The sequence below is a fragment of the Corvus kubaryi genome, unplaced genomic scaffold, assembly GCF_017639235.1.
Source record: "Corvus kubaryi isolate FWS band 111438036 unplaced genomic scaffold, C.kubaryi_AGA036_p1.0 37270, whole genome shotgun sequence".
In the NCBI taxonomy this organism is placed as follows: Eukaryota; Metazoa; Chordata; class Aves; order Passeriformes; family Corvidae; genus Corvus; species Corvus kubaryi.
In genome coordinates this window covers 243968-261567 of record NW_024581083.1, presented here as the reverse complement: position 1 = coordinate 261567, position 17600 = coordinate 243968, and the positions used below count along the sequence as shown (strand labels likewise).

Below are 17600 nucleotides of genomic sequence, written 5' to 3'. Positions count from 1 at the left end.
GGTATTTCTTCAGTCGGTGTATCCTCACAGGGTAGGTACCTCTGTGAAGGAGGCAGATATTTATTGAGTAACTTTATTCACTGAGAACTTCCCTTACCCATCTTCCCTGTTCTCAAACCCAAAACAGCCAGTGCAGGCACACAAGGACAGAAACTAGGATTTTGTGTGGGCAGTACATGGCTTTAGTGATAATACACAGGGCTGATAAGTGCAGATGCAATGCAGGACACGTACCAGTCTTTTAAGGATGTTTCAGAGCTCTGTCAGATTTGGTGTGTGTGGTGTTGTCCAAATAAGATTTGTTAAATCCTTCCTATTTCAGTCATGTGCATAATACCTTAGAAGATGGCATGGAGATGGCCAAGAGCTCTGAAGTAGATTAATATAAGGATTAAAATAATTGGCCTAAACTGGAAAGTTTCCACTTCGCTTTTCAACTGCAGATCTTTAACAGTAAAAGTGCTTCTCATAAAAAAAGGCAAGATCAGCGTGGGCTGTAGTAGTAGCATTATGTATTGAACAGCTGAGGTCTTCTGTTCTTCCTCTTTATTTTTTTTTCTTTATCCCAGAATCTACCTCTTATGTTTCTGGCTTAGCAAGACAACCTTTTTTCTGGCTTGTTTGGAAATCACCTAGCTTATGTTAATAGTAAAATGAAGTACAGTACATCACCAAAATGTTTTCATTTTCTTCCCTGTTATTTCTCTTAAGCAACTTCTGATAGAGGAGTCCTTCCTCATCCTGGTTCCATTAACATCAGTTGCTCTGATTTTTACCACAGGTTTTTTTGGAAAGTTCATATAATACAGCTGGTCAAACTTGGCTCAAGTGTAATTTGAATTCAAGTTGTCAGATGCGTTTTTCTCAAAGAGATGCTCACTGTGAGACATTATGGGAGTGGGGCAGATCTCTTGTTTGCAAACTTAAGATTCCCAGGAAGAGCTTCACTTTAAGGCCTTGCAGTTTTATTTAGGTAAAATAATCTTTCTGGTGGACAAGTGCTCAGCTGCTGTGGTCATGGGCTGTGGGGGCTGTACAGAGATAGGGAAAAGTCAAGCAGAAGAGGGTGGAGGTTTTCCTATGGAATCTTGTCTGTTGACACGGGAAACTGGTAGCACATTGGAGAGTTTGTGATAACATCCTTTCACTCCCTGGATAATAGCAAAGGCCACAATATGTCTGTTAATACATGTCCTGTCTTTTCAGGTTGTTGATTTGCTGTTGGCCCGGGGAGCAAATAAAGAACACAGGAATGTGTCTGATTACACGCCGTTAAGCCTTGCTGCATCTGGTGGCTACGTTAACATCATCAAGATTCTTCTCAATGCTGGGGCAGAAATCAATTCCAGGTAATGTACCATGTGACCAGCTGAGCTGCAGCATGGCACGGGCGCACTCCCTGTTGGCTCCATCCTGAGGCACAGGTTGGAATCTCAGGTGCTTTCAGATCTCCTTACAACAGTCTTTCTACACTGATGACATCTTTTATGTTCATGTTATCTTAGTGCTTCTAAATTGCCTTTGACTATCACAGACTTCACCTGACTTATACCTAAGTTTTAAGGGATTAGAGTTTGCAAATCTATTATTTCCCTTTTCCACCATTCTCAGGTCTGGAAGTCAAACTATTTTCAATAGAACCATGTCAAGGAGGCAGCCAAAGTGCTCAGGGCAGCTCTGTGTTTGAAGATGTCTTTTTCAGGCAGAGGAACAAATTTACACAGCAGTGTCTCTTAGGCCTGCTCTCTATTCATTTTAAGAAAACTTACATATATTCTAACACTGGATAGAGCAAGAGAACTCTTAACTAGGGAAAGTTCAAGCTGCAGCTGTGCTAGAAGCATGTTTTTCTTTGAAAAAATCAGATGTAGCCTCAATTTTAGTATATGAAGCTTAAGGCTTATGTCTGCTTCGGCCATCAGAATGTCTAACAGCTGAGATGTATTTTCCTTGTTTATAAATTGCAATTGTCTATTGCATACAGTTCCTCTGGTGGTTTCTCCTAATCAGTTAAAAATGCTACTATTTTAGGTCAGTGCCTATATTTTGTGTAGGTTATATGTTCCTTTCCGACTTACAACAAAATACGTTGTTGCTTGTGGATACACTTCTATTTCCCAGAGCTGTTCTTTGGCTGTGGGCACTGCAGTTTGTTTCTTTCCCTTAGGACTGGCAGTAAGCTGGGGATTTCTCCTCTGATGTTGGCTGCTATGAATGGCCACGTCCCTGCCGTGAAGCTGCTGCTTGATATGGGCTCTGATATTAATGCCCAAATCGAGACCAACCGCAACACAGCCCTCACCCTGGCCTGCTTCCAGGGCCGGGCAGAGGTGGTCAGTCTGCTTTTGGACAGGAAGGCCAATGTCGAGCACAGGGCAAAGGTAAGTGGGGGACTTGCCTTTCCTTATGACTTACTGCCTCTGAGTCATCCAGTTTCTTCAAATTTTCCTGTAGCTTTGAGCCTCTCTGGGCTCAGAGGAGTTATTACATCAGAGCACTTAAATGTTCTGAAATAAGTTTGGTTTCTTTTAAAAAATAAAAAAGCATCAGTGATGATGAATTTTTTTGCATTAGGGAAAAGCTGACTGGTCCTTCTGAGTTTATAAAGAAACTTAGATTGACTGTCGTCTAGACTTTTTCAGGTTTAAACTTGACGTGATACTCAGTAACAGAAGAGATACAGATATTTTTACATGCAAGTGAAGTCTAGGCAGGAAGAGAATAGTGTTACTTGTGATTCTCATATAGAACAGACGTCTTGTCTACAACAGAAGTAGTGCAGTCAAACTTTGTAAAGCTTTTACATTGCTGTAGAACCCATGGCTTCAGTACTGTGACCTTCTGTGCCTCTGAAATGCTCCACAGGTCCCATCCTTTGGTGCTCTGGGACAGCTTTGTGTCTCCTGCCATAAAGCAAGCTTAAAGCTTGTGTAGACAGCCAGACTGATTTCCCCAGCACAAAGGAATTTTTGGTAACTCCTAAGGCTGCTGAAATAATTGCTGTGTCTGTCTACCCCGCCTGCTTCTGGAATGACTGTGGCTGGAGAAAAGGGGATATGGATAAAAGCCAGCTCTCAAATGGTCAGTTGGGCATGTTAGCAGCTGGTGTAAGTTTTTTTAACAGTCTGACCTGGCAACTAAGTTGGGCCCAGATCAGTCTCAGTGCCAAGGGAGGCTAGAGAAAAGCTATAAAGCCAGTTTCTGAGTATTTTTGTAGAAACACTTGTGTCTTCATTTGAATCTGTTCTAACCTCTGTTGTAGAGATCTTGTTATATACTTTGCATTCGCTGTTGAGACAGGTATCTGGTGGTTCTTAGTCAACCGTTTGCTTGGGTTTGTATAAATCAAAGCCCAAGAGTGTTTGGGTTTTGGGTTGGTTTTGTTTGGTTGGTTTGTGTGTGGGTGTTTTGTTTTGTTGTTGGGGTTTTTTTTGGTTGGGTTTTTGGGGTTTTTTTTGAGGAAGAAACTGCTTGAAGTTAGGCTCCTAAACTAAATATAAGCAGCTAAATAAAAATCTGATTTCCCTTTGTAGGAATCATTTATGTCTTATCTGAAGTATATTGTACAGATTTCACAGAGTAACTCGTTCTCTTTGCACAGACTGGTCTCACACCTCTGATGGAAGCAGCTTCAGGAGGCTATGCAGAGGTTGGAAGGGTTCTCCTTGATAAAGGAGCAGATGTGAATGCCCCACCTGTGCCTTCCTCAAGAGATACGGCTTTAACAATTGCAGCAGATAAGGGTCACTACAAGTTCTGCGAGCTCCTCATTAATAGGTAAATCATTTCTTCTCATTAAGTGTTTAAGGCCAGAGTGGGTGGGGCTCTGAGCAACCTGATCTCATGAGTGGCATCCCTGTCCGTGGCAAGGGGTTTGGAGCAAGATGAGCTTTCAGGTTCCTTCCAACCCAAAGCATCTGTGACTAATGATTAGTGGCACATTCGTTCCATATCTGTATTCCTCTGTGGCAAGGGTGCTCTTGTTTACATTATCTCGTGCACCTGAGAGCAAAGGGAATGGGAAGCTTTGAAAGTAGGATGGTTAATCTGTTCCCTACTCTTCAGGGTTGTCCTGGAATATCTTGCTTTTGCAGTGTTAATTAAGCAAAGCAGGCAGCTGGGACCAGAGGCAGGCAGACGGTGTCTGGCTTGGACAGCTTGTTTGTGTATGAATCCAGCAGCTCCCATGTGAGTGCTGTCACTTGGGGGGCAAAGCCTGGAAGTAGCTCTTGAGCTTTTCAAGCATAATCCAGTGTGCTGCTAAAATCTGAAGGGGCTACTTTGTCCTGTGGGTAGTCACCACACTGCTAGTTTAAAGGTTGCTGGTTGCATATCTCTGGTGCAGTAGGTGACATGAAATGAATGTTCATTTCTGTCAAGGAGGTTTAAATAATCCCCGTGTCACTCCCTGCAAATGAAACAGCAAATTTCAGGGACAGAATTTCTCATATCTTGCCACTATATTTCAGTTATTAAAGTTCTATATCCAGTTGCACTGTGATGTTTTGTGGTCTTGCTCTCTGACTTCCACCTTTACTCATCCCATTTCACTCGGTTTGTGTTTTCAGAGGGGCACACATTGATGTTCGGAACAAGAAAGGAAACACCCCACTGTGGCTGGCAGCTAATGGTGGGCACTACGACGTGGTCCAGCTGCTTGTACAAGCAGGAGCAGATGTGGATGCTGCAGATAATCGGAAAATTACCCCTCTTATGTCAGCATTTCGCAAGGTAGGAGACCAAGTTCTTTTATGTTTTCAAAACAGTGCCTCTCGTTTGGTCTTGAATCTGAATGCTTGGTTTTGGAAGAATCAAATATAATGTGGCAAAATTACTACTTGGATAAAATATCTGCTTCAAAGTCATAATTACTGTACTTCACACAGATCCCGTTTCTGAGGCTTGAAGAACTTTCTTCCATACATGATGTTAGCTTTATAATTTCCGGTTGTACACTGTGCAAAAACTTTGACTGTTTGAGGTTTCCATATTTCTGCAGTCTGTACTGTTCATTTCAATCCTGCTTTTGAGATGAACACAATGCCACTCTGCAATAAGCTGTCCTGATTCCTTTGTGCTTCTCTTGTTCTGTTCCTAATCTGTTGTGATGGGACACTGTATAGTTGGCTCTTTTGTCACCCACTGCCTTTTCTTCTTGGCAGGAAGAACATTGCTTTGTGATGGTTCCATCAGTTGGGGTGTTGGATACAAGGAGCATAGCTGTGACAGAGGAATTTATTAACTGTAGCTGCTTTGCCTTTAACAAAATGGCAAATAAGTGTGCAGCTTTTCTGACAAACAACAGTGCTGAGCTTGCCCCTGCTTTCTTACTGCCTGGCTTTCACCCAGCTTCAGAAGCAGCAGTTGGGTGCTTTGTGTGGTTGCACAGTGGCAGCAGAGGAATGTGCTTGCCAGGATAACATTCAGGTGGCTCAGTTCCCTGAGCTGACTTAGCTTGTAATTGAACAATCTAAGTTAGCTCCATGGGGTGAGTGGCAGGAGAGTGATTGGGTGACAGATGGTGTCTAAAGAGGGTTGTCTCATGTCTTGGCTGTTACTAAAACCATGAAGATCTGCCTCTTGTCCTTGTATTTTAAAATAAAAAATAACTTGTGGAAGAGCTTGTTGGTGGCTTTGCTACCTTGAAGCAGAGCAGTGGCTGTGCCGTCAGCACTGAGCAAGCCAAACAGCAGCTTACCAGAAATGTTCTTGCTTATTTTCAGTCCTTGCATTGAGCTAAGAGATATCACGCCTGTATTTTGATGATGAATGTTGACAATTATATACAAAAGATTCGAATTTTCTTTGCTGTTCTAGGGGCATGTGAAAGTAGTTCAGTTCCTGGTGAAAGAAGTTAACCAGTTTCCTTCAGACATTGAGTGCATGCGCTACATAGCGACCATCACGGACAAGGTGAGTTGGACCTGGGGAGAAGACCCTGGCCTGAATTTCCAGAAAAAATATCCATGGGAAATTCTTAAGTATTCGAAAACTGAACGTACACGTTTGCTCATACATGTCTGATTTGGAGATTGGTGCATGTCTCCTTTTAATACAGCACTTAAAAAGGAAATCAACATTTAGATCCTATTCTGTGGAACAGTTTGTATGTTTTTGAATGGAGAGGAGCTAATCTCATGTTTGTAGAGCAAGCCTCACTCCTCAGTTGTTGTTTATTACTGTGGTAGTAAGACAAGTTTGCATTTCAGGACCTGTTGAAAAAGTGTCACCAGTGTGTGGAGACAATTGTGAAAGCTAAAGACCAGCAGGCTGCAGAAGCCAATAAAAACGCAACTATACTGCTGAAGGAGCTAGACCTGGAAAAGGTGAGTAGAGCATTGCTGTTGTGCAGCAGTGTTTGAACTGTGTGTGAATCTCTAGGCTGAATTTCCTTTGGTGCTTCTTGGGACAGTCAGTCTTCATGCTTGGACTGTATGTGTGTTCCTTCCCCTAATCTATCACACAAGTGAGGCATGTAATGAGGGTGACGAATTAGAACTGACTTCTGCTTCAGCCACTTCATTGTCCTTTCTAGGAAAGCTTGGACTTACCAATAGTTCCCTTAGGCAGTAGTTCTCTGGGATCACCTCATCACAGAGGATGTGTGAGTAAGGGAGGTCTCCAGTCTCATGGTGTGGTACATGGTGTGTTTCTATGTGTGTAAATCATAGTTCGTAAGCATTTTATGGACTTCTGCTCAGGGGAGTTGAGCAGATAGTGGAGAAAATCCCCTTCTCCCTTTGCTGAGAATACTGTAAATTGTTCTGGAGTACCACACTCTTGAGTGGGCTCTCGTAAATGAGGTTCTTACAGTTTTTGACATGTTCCACATTAGTTTATTAAATTTTCCAGGTTGTGGACTTGTTAAACACACATCAGCTGCTGTGCACAAACAATGCAGCAGATGACTGATTCCATAAATATTTTTTTAAATGGTTAAAATTAAAGCCATATTATATTAAATACTCTTTTGAGTACTGACTTTTGAATCAAAGATGTATACATCACACCAGAAATATCACTGAGCTTATTAAATGTTTGTTTGAGAAAGGACTGAGAGGATGAGAGATTTTTCTGTTTTTTCAGTAAAACTGTATTTTTTTAATACTTCTATTTTGGCTGTTACTTTGTTATCTTCCTTAGAAGTTTTGGGACCAGCTAGTCCTGTTGTTGCATAAGGTCTGCCCAGTTTCTGTGTGATGATTCAGTATGCGCCGAAGTCATTCTAGTTCATTGTGCTCTCCTTTCTCCTTCCCCCCAGACTTCAAGAGAAGATCTGAATAATAAGTATAATTTAGTCTGTGTGAAAATGTTTAAATATGGATTCTTTTCTCCTACACAGTCAAGAGAGGAGAGCAGAAAACAAGCTCTTGCAGCCAAAAGGGAGAAAAGAAAGGAAAAGAGAAAGAAGAAGAAAGAGGAACAAAAAAGAAAACAAGAAGAAGATGAAGAAAACAAGCCTAAGGAAACTCTGGAACTGCAAGAAGATGACGATGAAGAAGAAAACGATGATGAAGGTAAAGAGCAACTGTTTCTATGAACAATACAGTTGTGGGGGTGCCGCCTTCTAACCATCAAGGTAAAGGAATCTGTTTGAAAGCTGGTCTCTCCTATGTGACAGTGTTGCATGGCTGCTGCCCTGGTTTTTCCCTCCATAGTCAGAGCTCCTGGCAAAACTCCTTTGCTCATTTTTTCACCCCCTCCTTCGTTCACAAAAGTCTTTCACTCTTGGAGGATTTACAGCTGAGTGTGGTGCAAGTAGTCTGACAGCTCAGCAAGGAGCATAACTTCAGCTGTAGTGTGTTCAGTGAGGGCACTGATTTCTCTGTTTTGTGGGTTCTGATTGTATGTAAACTGCTTTTCTTTCAGTGGAGCAAGAAGTTCCTATAGAGCCTCCAAGTGCAACTACTACAACTACAATTGGAATTTCTGCAACTTCAACTACATTCACAAATGCCTTCGGGAAAAAGAGAGCTAATGTGGTGACTACCCCCAGCACAAATAGAAAAAATAAGAAAAATAAAACAAAAGAGACTCCTCAGAATATGCAGATAATTTTGCCAGATCAGCATATATCTCTAGCACAGCAAAAAGCAGATAAAAATAAAATAAATGGAGAGCCAAGAGGTGGTGGTGCGAGTGGGAACAGTGATTCAGATAACTTGGATAGCACAGATTGCAATAGTGAAAGCAGCAGTGGAGGGAAAAGCCAAGAGCTGAACTTCACAATGGATACGAACTCCTCGGAGCGGCGCTATGCCTCACTGCTCATCCCCTCTCAGGAAGAAAAAAACAGCACCTCGGCTTCCAAAACACCAACGAGGTGAGACTGCCCTGTTGCTTCCCTGTTGTTTTACAAGGTTCCACCTATGCCAGTGTAAATTTTCTGTAGCTTAAGCTCTACACCAACTGTACACTCCCAGAGCCTAGAGAGACTGAGGCTGCTTTATTTGCCTAGCTGTGTTAAGTTTGTTGAACATAACCTCTTTAAAATCTTGTAAGAAGAAGATTTTTTGGCATTGTTGGCTAGTTTTTAATACTACTTGAGCAAAATGGCCTTTTCTCTTTGCACTTTTTAAGCATCCATGTTGCATTGTCGGCTTTGTTAGAATAGATCTTAAAGGGAATATGCTGAGAATTTAATAAGGAAGTGCCAGCTTTACTTATCATCCACGTACAGAAGTGGTCTTGTTACCTTTTGATTATTTCATGGTTTCATCATTAACTCATTTGACTTGCAATCTCTTTCTTTTAAGGAGAGAAGAAGTTGATGACTCCGAGCATTTCACCTGCCAGGTTGATGGCCAGTTTGATATAACCTTGTCAAGCCAGAGGTGAGAGTCAGAAGAACTCAGAGAATGTACAGGGGCCACATGAATGGTTCAAAAGGTCATTCAATTGCCTGGGAATGTGCTGATAACTTTTACAACACCACTTTCTGAACTGGTCTGAATCAGAAAGCTTAGATCCCATGTGGGTCTGTAGTCTTTGCTTGTTTTTACATCTAAGTAGTACAATTCTGATCCCCCATAGTTTTGTTTTCTCTTTCCATTTTCTGCTCTGGCAGGAGAGGGCATGGAGGTTGATCTGCAGGACACTGGGCTGACTGAGAGGCCAGCTTCAATAAGAACACAAGACATTGTGGCATTAAGAAGGGCAATGAGGCAGGGCTGTTGTCAGACTGATTGAGATGCTTGTCTGGGAGTGGAAGGAGAGTTAGGATTTTTTCTTTTTCCTATTTTTCCCCACATTCAAGTTAGATGCAGAATGAATGGATTCATCAGCCCTTGTGATTAGAGGGTGTGTGTTTTGGGCTCCCACTTAGGAGCATTAGAAATTGGAATTGGTCTCTGTTCTGTTCTACAAACATAAATTGTTTCTGCCTTGGACCTTTCATCCAAGGTTTGCTGCAAGAGCCTTGGGGTCCTGTGCAGTTCCCTGCAGCAGGACAAGCTAAATTCATCCTTCTGACGCCTTGTTAGAGATGGTTCTTCTGTTAGATAAAGTACACTGAGGAAGCAAGACAGTATGTAAACATCAAAATGGGGCTGGTATATTTATGAACTTCTGCAGGTGGCTTCTCTGGCCTGTGCACTAGGCAGACTTTGTCTGAAAATTATTGCTAAGTTTGCTCTTTCTGAATTCCTCTTTAGTCACAGACATGCTGATGACAATGATGCTGTAATTGAAACTGCAACTCAGACTGCATAATGATGCTCTTCTGAAAAATACCTAGCTGTTTTCAGATAAAGCAGGCAAAAGTTTTAATTCTACTCTGGAATTTATATTCCCCGGTGGACTTTTTTCTTTTCTTTCATATGCATTTTCTTGTTTTCTTTGCCTCATTCTTACAGTTACCTGAGGACAAGTTCTCCAGAGAACTTGCAGATGCCTTGGCTAGGTGTATTATCAGAGAGCTAGAACTTACTAAGCTAAAGAGAGAAAATGCTGCCATCTTAAAAACCTTACTGTTTAATCTTTGCTTTTCATGTAATCCCCATGCTTGGGTTACTGAGATGTGGTGACATCTCTGAAGTTTGTATGAAATGTAGTATAAACAGTCTGCCTGTGAGAAGACACAGCAAACATAAATGCTGTAAAGAATGGGGAATAAAGTGGATGAATAAAAACTTGAATATAATAGAGGAGTGCTGCTTACCAAGAGAGCTGAAGCAGGAGGGCCTCTACATTTTTGAGCTATGCTGTAATTTGCTGGTGGAATCACACAAGGCCAGGTTGTCAGTGACTGGTGAAGACTGCTGCCTGTTTCAGTGCTGCAGAGGAACTTGTGAGCTCCCAGTGCTGCTGTTTCCACCTCCATACAGACCAGTTAGGCCAACAAGAGATTGTCTGCTCGCTCTCCCTCTTTTTCTCTCTCACCCAGACTTTATATATCAATATATGATTGCTGGAGCAGTATTAGCACAGGTAACAATATCTGGCACCTGCTTCCAAATGATGCTGCTGCAACATAAATATACCATTATGCTCAAATACCTGTGTCTCAGTTACCTGTTCATAAAGTGGGGGGTGAGGGCTAGAACCACTTTATAGGAATCTGTGACAGAGCTAAAACCCAGGCATTTTCAAGTATTTAATAAGAAAGAGACACTATTACCGAAGTACCTGTTCTTAAAAAGCTATTTAAGAAGGGAGAACACATTATAGACACATAATCAGGAGATGCCCAAGTGGCTGTGTACCACCTATTAAAACTGTTTTATACTGATGTCCTTAGTGCTTCTGATATTACTTCATTCAGTTTAACACTCTGCTTTCTGAAGGAAGGGTATAGACTGGACTAAAAGGTAGAAAACAAAACCCTCCCCAAAGTCACCCAACAGTTGCTCATGGTAGAAAATAAGAATGGAAACAGTTCATGCTATTAGTTTTAAGCTGCAGGAATGTAAACTGTATGCTGACATTTTATTCTGTAATTTGTAATCAGCACATTTCTGTTCCCAGACTTGATGGTGAAGGTCACTCGAATTCTTTGTCGACTACTTATAAGGCTGTTTCCCTGCCTCTGACCTCTCCAAATGTAAAGCTGAATCTGACCAGTCCAAAAAGAGGCCAGAAAAGAGAAGAAGGCTGGAAAGAAGTGGTTAGAAGGTAAAGACTTTAATACTATGTTTTAAAACTGTCTGTGAGCTTTTTAGCTTGTAAATTATTCTCAAATACAGAATGTCCAGCAAGATTATATAACTGAAGAATTAACTTACAAGAAAATCCTACCCCACTTTCTCTGGCAGTGCTGGGGAAACCAACTGCAGCCCTAATTTGTAGTAGTTCCTCACTAACTTAATGTGAACATGACGTAAACATCGTATTTGGCATGGGAAAATAAAGCAAACCTGCGATTTTAGTGGAGTAAAGGATGTGGGGACGAGATAAAAGGAGAAGGGAGCAGAGGGAGTGAAAAGCCCTACGGCAGATGATTGCCCATGAACTAAGGGCAGAATGGATGTGAGTAGATGAGAGGTGAATGATCCCTTCAGGGCCAAAATTCATTGTGCTTTGGCCAGTGACCTTGATCACTGATTCAGTGGAAAATTGTGTCACCTTAAAGTGAGTGCTTAGAGATATACAGTTAGATTTAAAGATTTACTGTAAAGCAGTCTTTTCCTTTGAAAATTTGTTTGGTTTTGGTGTATGGCCATTAACACCCCAGTATCTCTTCTGTAACCTTTGTATTGTCTACTGATTCTAACTAGAGTGATTGTCTGGCTTTGCTTTTTTTGTTCTCTTTATCAAAAAGGAATACAGCACAAACATACCGGTGTCAGATGCTTTGGGTGCACTTAGGAAGCTCTCCTGCTTTTGTGTTCTGCAGTGGCAATGACCAGATGTGTTCATTTTGGAGAATTTTAGGCTATGTGCAAAGAACATAATTGTACAGAGGGCTTAGTGCATTTGGATTAGTGGAAGCCACAGACTGTTCTTAATAAAGGTTTAAAAGGCAGTTTAGTATGAAAATTTATGTATTTGACCCCTTAGAGTTGGTTTGATCTCTGCCTTTTGATGTGGTCACCAATGGGCTCTCCACAGTGACGTGGCCTTGTTGGGTGTGTGGTGGCAGCCTGGCCCCCAGCTGGGGAGTGGTGCAGCCAGGAACCCCTCAGACAGCCCTGACCACCCTCTGACCTGGGGCTGCTCCTGCTCTCCAGGGGCTCTCGAGTCTCTTTGGCTCAGCCCAAATGTTCGCGTGGGTGTTGTCTGCTCTTGTGTTGGTCATGGCAGTGTTCTAGACATGGCATCCAGAACCTGCCCTATCCACTTTCCTGAGGAATCAGGCCCTGTGCCATAAGGAATGTTCCATACAGCCTTCTGCACTGGTGTTTGCTGTGCCCTGACTGATGGAAGTGTGTCCTGCCAAAGAGCGTTGTTGGTGACCGTAGATGCGCGGGTGCAGTGCCCTCCCTCTACTAAAGTCTCTCCTGGTGTCAACAAGAATTCTTCTTCCCTCTCCCTGTGAGTGACCCCCAGCTAGAAGGGATGTCTATCAAAGTAACCAATGCAAACATCCCTTCTGCCCCTGACAGGCAAGTGGGCAGAGTTTTGAAAGACCCTCCCCCCAGCAACACTCTGCAGCCAACACCAATTGAGCAATTTCAGCTGCAGAGAGGAGGGCGCTGCTGTTCCGGAGCAAAAAGGTACTTTTTGAGACACTTTTCTAGGTCAAAACCATCAGCCTTGGGAGGGAGGGAGGGAAACGGCTGTGGATGATGGGTGGGAGGGCATTGGGCACTGGGTTGGGCTCTCCTGGAAGAGAAATGCCTCTTTGAGTGGTTGCCAGAGGTCCCCAGTGGGCTGAGGTGGAAGCAGACCAAGGTACAGTCAGGAGCCTGTGAGCAATACAGGTGTTCTTGAAACTTAGGTGATGATAGAGCTCTGGTTTGGGGAGGGAGTGACTGTGATGTTTGTCTTGAGAGGGGAGCCTTGGAAGTGGAGGTGGGGAAAGAAACCCAAAGCATGAAACAGCCTTAGGATAGAGCTGGGCGCATGCACTGGGGGTTCTGGGGATGGGAAGGGTTGTAGTGTGCTGTCCTGGCTGGAATGGAGGAAAGAAAAAACAGCAACATAAGCTGTTCTGTTGCTTTCAAACATTTCCACGTGTTTAGATGTTTAAAATAAAATAGGTTTCCTCGAAGTCCTGTTAAGTGACAAACAATTCCCTGAGGATCAAGTTACTTACTAGTTTCCAAGACTGGAATAGCTGGGTGAAGCTGGCAGCTTTTCCAGCGGGTGGTGGGGATCTGTACCACATTCAGAGGCACCTGCACCTGGGACTGCAGTGGTTTCTCCAGTCCCTTTGAATTCCCTGTGACTGTTCAGCATTGAGCCAGTGCACATCAGTAGCAACCCTCAAAGCAGCTTTGGGTGCAAGAAGTCCAACACACCTTAAAGTCTGGGGACAGTGGTGGCCCAGAGACCTTGGCTGACGCCTGCCTGCAAAGAGAGCTTGTGTTCAGACACTTCCCAATACTGTGTGCTTGCTCTGACCCATCAGTACCATGTGAATCAGGAAAACCCTGAACCGACTGACTTTGGTGACAGTGTTGTGGCCTGACAGTGAGCCTGCTCCTGCAAGTTCAGGCTGCCATCACAGGGGCTTCCAGCAGCTCCCTAAATCTCAGCACTGCACACCTTCAGCTGCTTTCACCCACCGTTGTTTATCGGTGACACTGCACTTCCAGATCTTGAGGTCTGAAGGAGGTGGATACAAAAGGTTGTGGATGCAGGTGGTATTACAGAGCTGATCACTGGGAAAACACTGGAAAGCCACCTTCTCCTTGCTATAAACAGTCAAAGTAGCTAAGCCATGGGTTTTTATGTTAGAAGCAGCACTGCTTATGCAAATTCAGGTTGATAAGCTAAGGATTTGTCTCACTTTGGAGAGGTACCCAAGATAAAATAAAATCCAAAAGTGGTTCTGAAGTAGTGTGAGGCTCATATAGTTGTGTTACAATAGTGGTGGAATAAATGCTAGTGGAGAATCCTTGTCAGGTACTGAGGATGATGAGTAATTTGAGTGGGGGACTTTAAAAGGGGCTCCAAAGCGTGAAAAAAGGATCAGCAGAAAACCACTTACTGCCCTTAAGAATATTACTTCAGCCACTGTTAGACAGTAAAGGGGTTTTGTCTGTCTTTGAAGTCTGAATGCATTTCACAGATTTCTGATCTTTGTGATATAGGTCAAAGAAATTATCAGTCCCAGCTTCTGTCGTATCTAGAATAATGGGAAGAGGTGGGTGCAACATCACAGCAATTCAAGATGTCACTGGTGCCCACATTGATGTTGATAAGCAAAAAGATAAGAATGGAGAGAGAATGATCACTATAAGGTACAGTATCTCAAAATGAAAGTCTTGAGTTAGTCCACAGTGTCATTTATTGAAGAGTTTGTTTGCTTTCTACGGCAGGATCTATTTAGCTTCTTTGTTCTAGAATAGAACATACATTCCTGCTGCCAAGATATGCTGACAGTCGACTTCAGAAATAATCCTTAAGATACACAGAAGTCAAGGAATAACTTGCTGCACTGAACTTACAGTAGACTTACAGATCAGTGTAAGATTGAGGCTACGGAACGTTGCGCGAAGTGAGGTTTCCTTTAGCAAAAGATAAATCTGTTTGTGTTTAATCTAGGGGCGGTACAGAGTCCACGCGATACGCAGTGCAACTCATCAATGCCCTTATTCAAGATCCTGCCAAGGAACTGGAAGACTTGATTCCTAAAACTCATATAAGAACACCTGCTTCGAGTACCAAATCAATCCATGCAAACTTCTCATCTGGAGTCAGCACTGCGACTGCTTCCAACAAGAACTCGTTTCCTCTCGGAGCACCGCCCCTGGTCACATCGCAGTCATCAACACTATCTACTTTCCAGCCTCCTAACAAACTAAACAAGAATGTCCCAGCGAACGTACGCTCATCTTTTCCGGTGTCTCTTCCTCTCGCTTATTCTCACCCTCATTTTGCCTTGCTGGCTGCCCAAACTATGCAACAGATCCGGCACCCTCGCTTACCTATGGCCCAATTTGGAGGAACCTTTTCACCTTCACCGAACACTTGGGGACCATTCCCGGTGAGACCAGTTAACCCTGGCAGCACAAACAGCTCTCCAAAGCATAATAGTTCGAGTCGTGTAGGTAGTCAGAATGGAAACGTTTTGCAGACGGAGTCTCCTGGATTAACAACGTCCAGTTGTCCCGTTACCGTCTCATCTGTACCTGCTTCCACCCAGCCGCTGTGCGTGACCAGTAACCGGACTCCCTCCTCGGTCAGGAAGCAGCTCTTTGCCTGCGTCCCCAAGACGAGCGCTGCAGCAACAGCCATCTCAACTGTGACGAGCACCTGTAGCACTCTGCCCTCAGCTTCCTCTGCCCCCCCAAACAACGGGCAAGTGCCCACAGCGTTTCTGCCATCTACTGCTCCGCAAGCGCAGCATTCCGCCCTGAAAGCGGACTCGTTCTCGGCTGTCTCAGCACCCAAGGAGAAGGTGTCGACCCCCGAGCAGCCACCCACAAGCACGGGCACACCAGCTTCAGTCGCAAGCAGTTGCAGTGTGTCAGCCAGCAGCAGCTCAGGAGGCACCGAAACGCGCCCAGCGAGCAGCCCCGCACCGCTCAACAACGCCCAAGATGAAATACTGCCAACCAGCATGTCTGAGATCAGCCCTTCCATGTCGATGCCTTTTTCATCCAGCTCAGAAACTGCTCCTTTAAGTTTAGCATCGCCCAGGTCAGTTGTTGCAGATAATCAGGACAACAGTAACTTACCTCAAGTAGCTGTACCAGCACCTCGAGTTACTCACAGGATGCAGTCCAGAGGTTCTTTCTATTCAGTGGTACCAAATGCAAACCTCCATCAAGATCCTCAGTCTATTTTTGTTACGAATCAAGTTCCTTTAACACCTTCTCAAGGTCCACCTGCTGCAGTGCAGCTTTCGTCAGCCATGAACGTTATGAACGGTTCTCAGATGCACATTAACCCAGCAAACAAATCATTGCCTCCTGCCTTTGGGCCAGCAACGCTCTTCAATCACTTTAGTAGTCTTTTTGATAGCAACCAGGTGCCAGCTAACCAAGCATGGGGAGACTGTCCACTCTCTACCCGAGCAGCAGCTGACCCATCTTTCACTGTTCAGTCTACCTTTCTGAGTAACTCTGTGCTAGGACATGTGGAAAACGTCCATCCCGACAACTCCAAGGCTCCTGGTTTCAGGCCACCTTCCCAACGGGTTTCAACTAGTCCTGTAGGTAAGTCATTACGAGCATGCACTGGACAAAATTATTTCTTCAGCCATTGCACTTTGATCATCATAGTGGTGGAGAAGTAGTCAACAAATGACAGTTGCAGAATGCTCATGTACTGAGGATGGCCTGTTTTTTCAAGTGCTTTTTAAAATGTTGATGATTTTTTTTTCTTCAGCTCTTCTAGGCTGTCAGGTGTTGGGAAGATTGCAGGTGTTGCATTGCTTGTCCTCTGTGTGAGACAGGAATGTTCCCACCTGTTTGTAGCGTAGCATCGATTTTAGGGTTTGGGTTGGAATGGAACGCAGTGTGGGGTGACACCAAACCTGAGGACCCCTGGAGGTTCCAGCTGCAGCAGTGGCTGCATGCAGGTGTTCCATATTGTATGAGATTCCAGCTTGACTCAGTGAGGGTGAACTCTCTGTGCCTTTTGATTCTTGATATGGCTCTGGGATTATAATAAGCTTACTTTGTGGAGCTTACTGATGTGCTGCTGCATGGGGTGGTTTATTCAGAAGTTCAGTATAGCAGTACTAGCATATCTGGATTTATTGGAATGGGTTAGGAACACTCACATTGAGCTCCCTGCCCTTGCTGTGCTCTGCCTGCAGGATTTTTGTCTTCTCAGTGCTCAAACTATGTTGCAAACAGCACTCATTTGGTTGGAAGGGACCCTCAAGAGATCTATTCTGTGCCACCCCTTTGTCCTTGCCATGATGACTGGAGTGCCCTGGAGCTGGGTGTCTGGAGAGCCTTGCTCTGGAGTCATCCTTATCCTCACAGTGTGTGTTGGGTATTTGGGCTAAAGCTTCAGGACTTGAATGCTGGGCTGGGACAAGTCAAGTAGTTCAACTTTCAGATTAAAGGAGAAGGGAGCATTTGGAAGATGTGATAGTAAGGAAAGAAGATCTTCAGCATTCCCTTTCCTCTCAGTTGCCTGACAAATGCGCAGGACTTCTACAAACCAGAGCACTTCTCTCTGACTGGCTTTAACCACAAAAGTGGGGGCTGTTTGCTATGACTGTAGTTTTCTTAATTGTTTCATTGGGGCTGTATAGCTCTGCAAAGTGAGGGCACACCTGGAACTCTGTGCCACGTCCAGTCTCAGCATAGCAAGCAGAACCAGATGTGTAAGATAAAATAACTGGACCTTGTGCATCAGAGACTGTTAATAAAGAGCTGACAGACCCCCAGCAGGCTCCAGAACCACTTGACAATGGCTCAGCTTTTCCTCTGCAGAGCTCTAAACTGGGGTTGGCTGTTGCTGAAATAATTCTTGGGGAAGGAAACTTACAGCAAATGGGATCTGCTGATTTCCCTGATGGTGGCATCCTGCATGTG

General features: G+C 43.9%; 1 protein-coding gene across 1 annotated transcript in view; it reads left to right on the top strand.

The window, feature by feature from the left end:
- Window positions 1–17600, top strand: part of LOC121663264 (ankyrin repeat and KH domain-containing protein 1-like) — an 86313-nt gene that overhangs the window by 57342 nt on the left and 11371 nt on the right. The window contains exons 18-30 of the mRNA XM_042025338.1: window positions 1207–1349; window positions 2168–2381; window positions 3602–3777; window positions 4569–4731; window positions 5818–5913; window positions 6210–6326; window positions 7343–7517; window positions 7870–8323; window positions 8757–8834; window positions 10966–11112; window positions 12543–12653; window positions 14196–14345; window positions 14650–16265. Of these exons, the coding sequence (XP_041881272.1) occupies window positions 1207–1349; window positions 2168–2381; window positions 3602–3777; window positions 4569–4731; window positions 5818–5913; window positions 6210–6326; window positions 7343–7517; window positions 7870–8323; window positions 8757–8834; window positions 10966–11112; window positions 12543–12653; window positions 14196–14345; window positions 14650–16265 (3640 nt within the window). The remainder of the gene's footprint in view (window positions 1–1206; window positions 1350–2167; window positions 2382–3601; window positions 3778–4568; window positions 4732–5817; window positions 5914–6209; window positions 6327–7342; window positions 7518–7869; window positions 8324–8756; window positions 8835–10965; window positions 11113–12542; window positions 12654–14195; window positions 14346–14649; window positions 16266–17600) is intronic.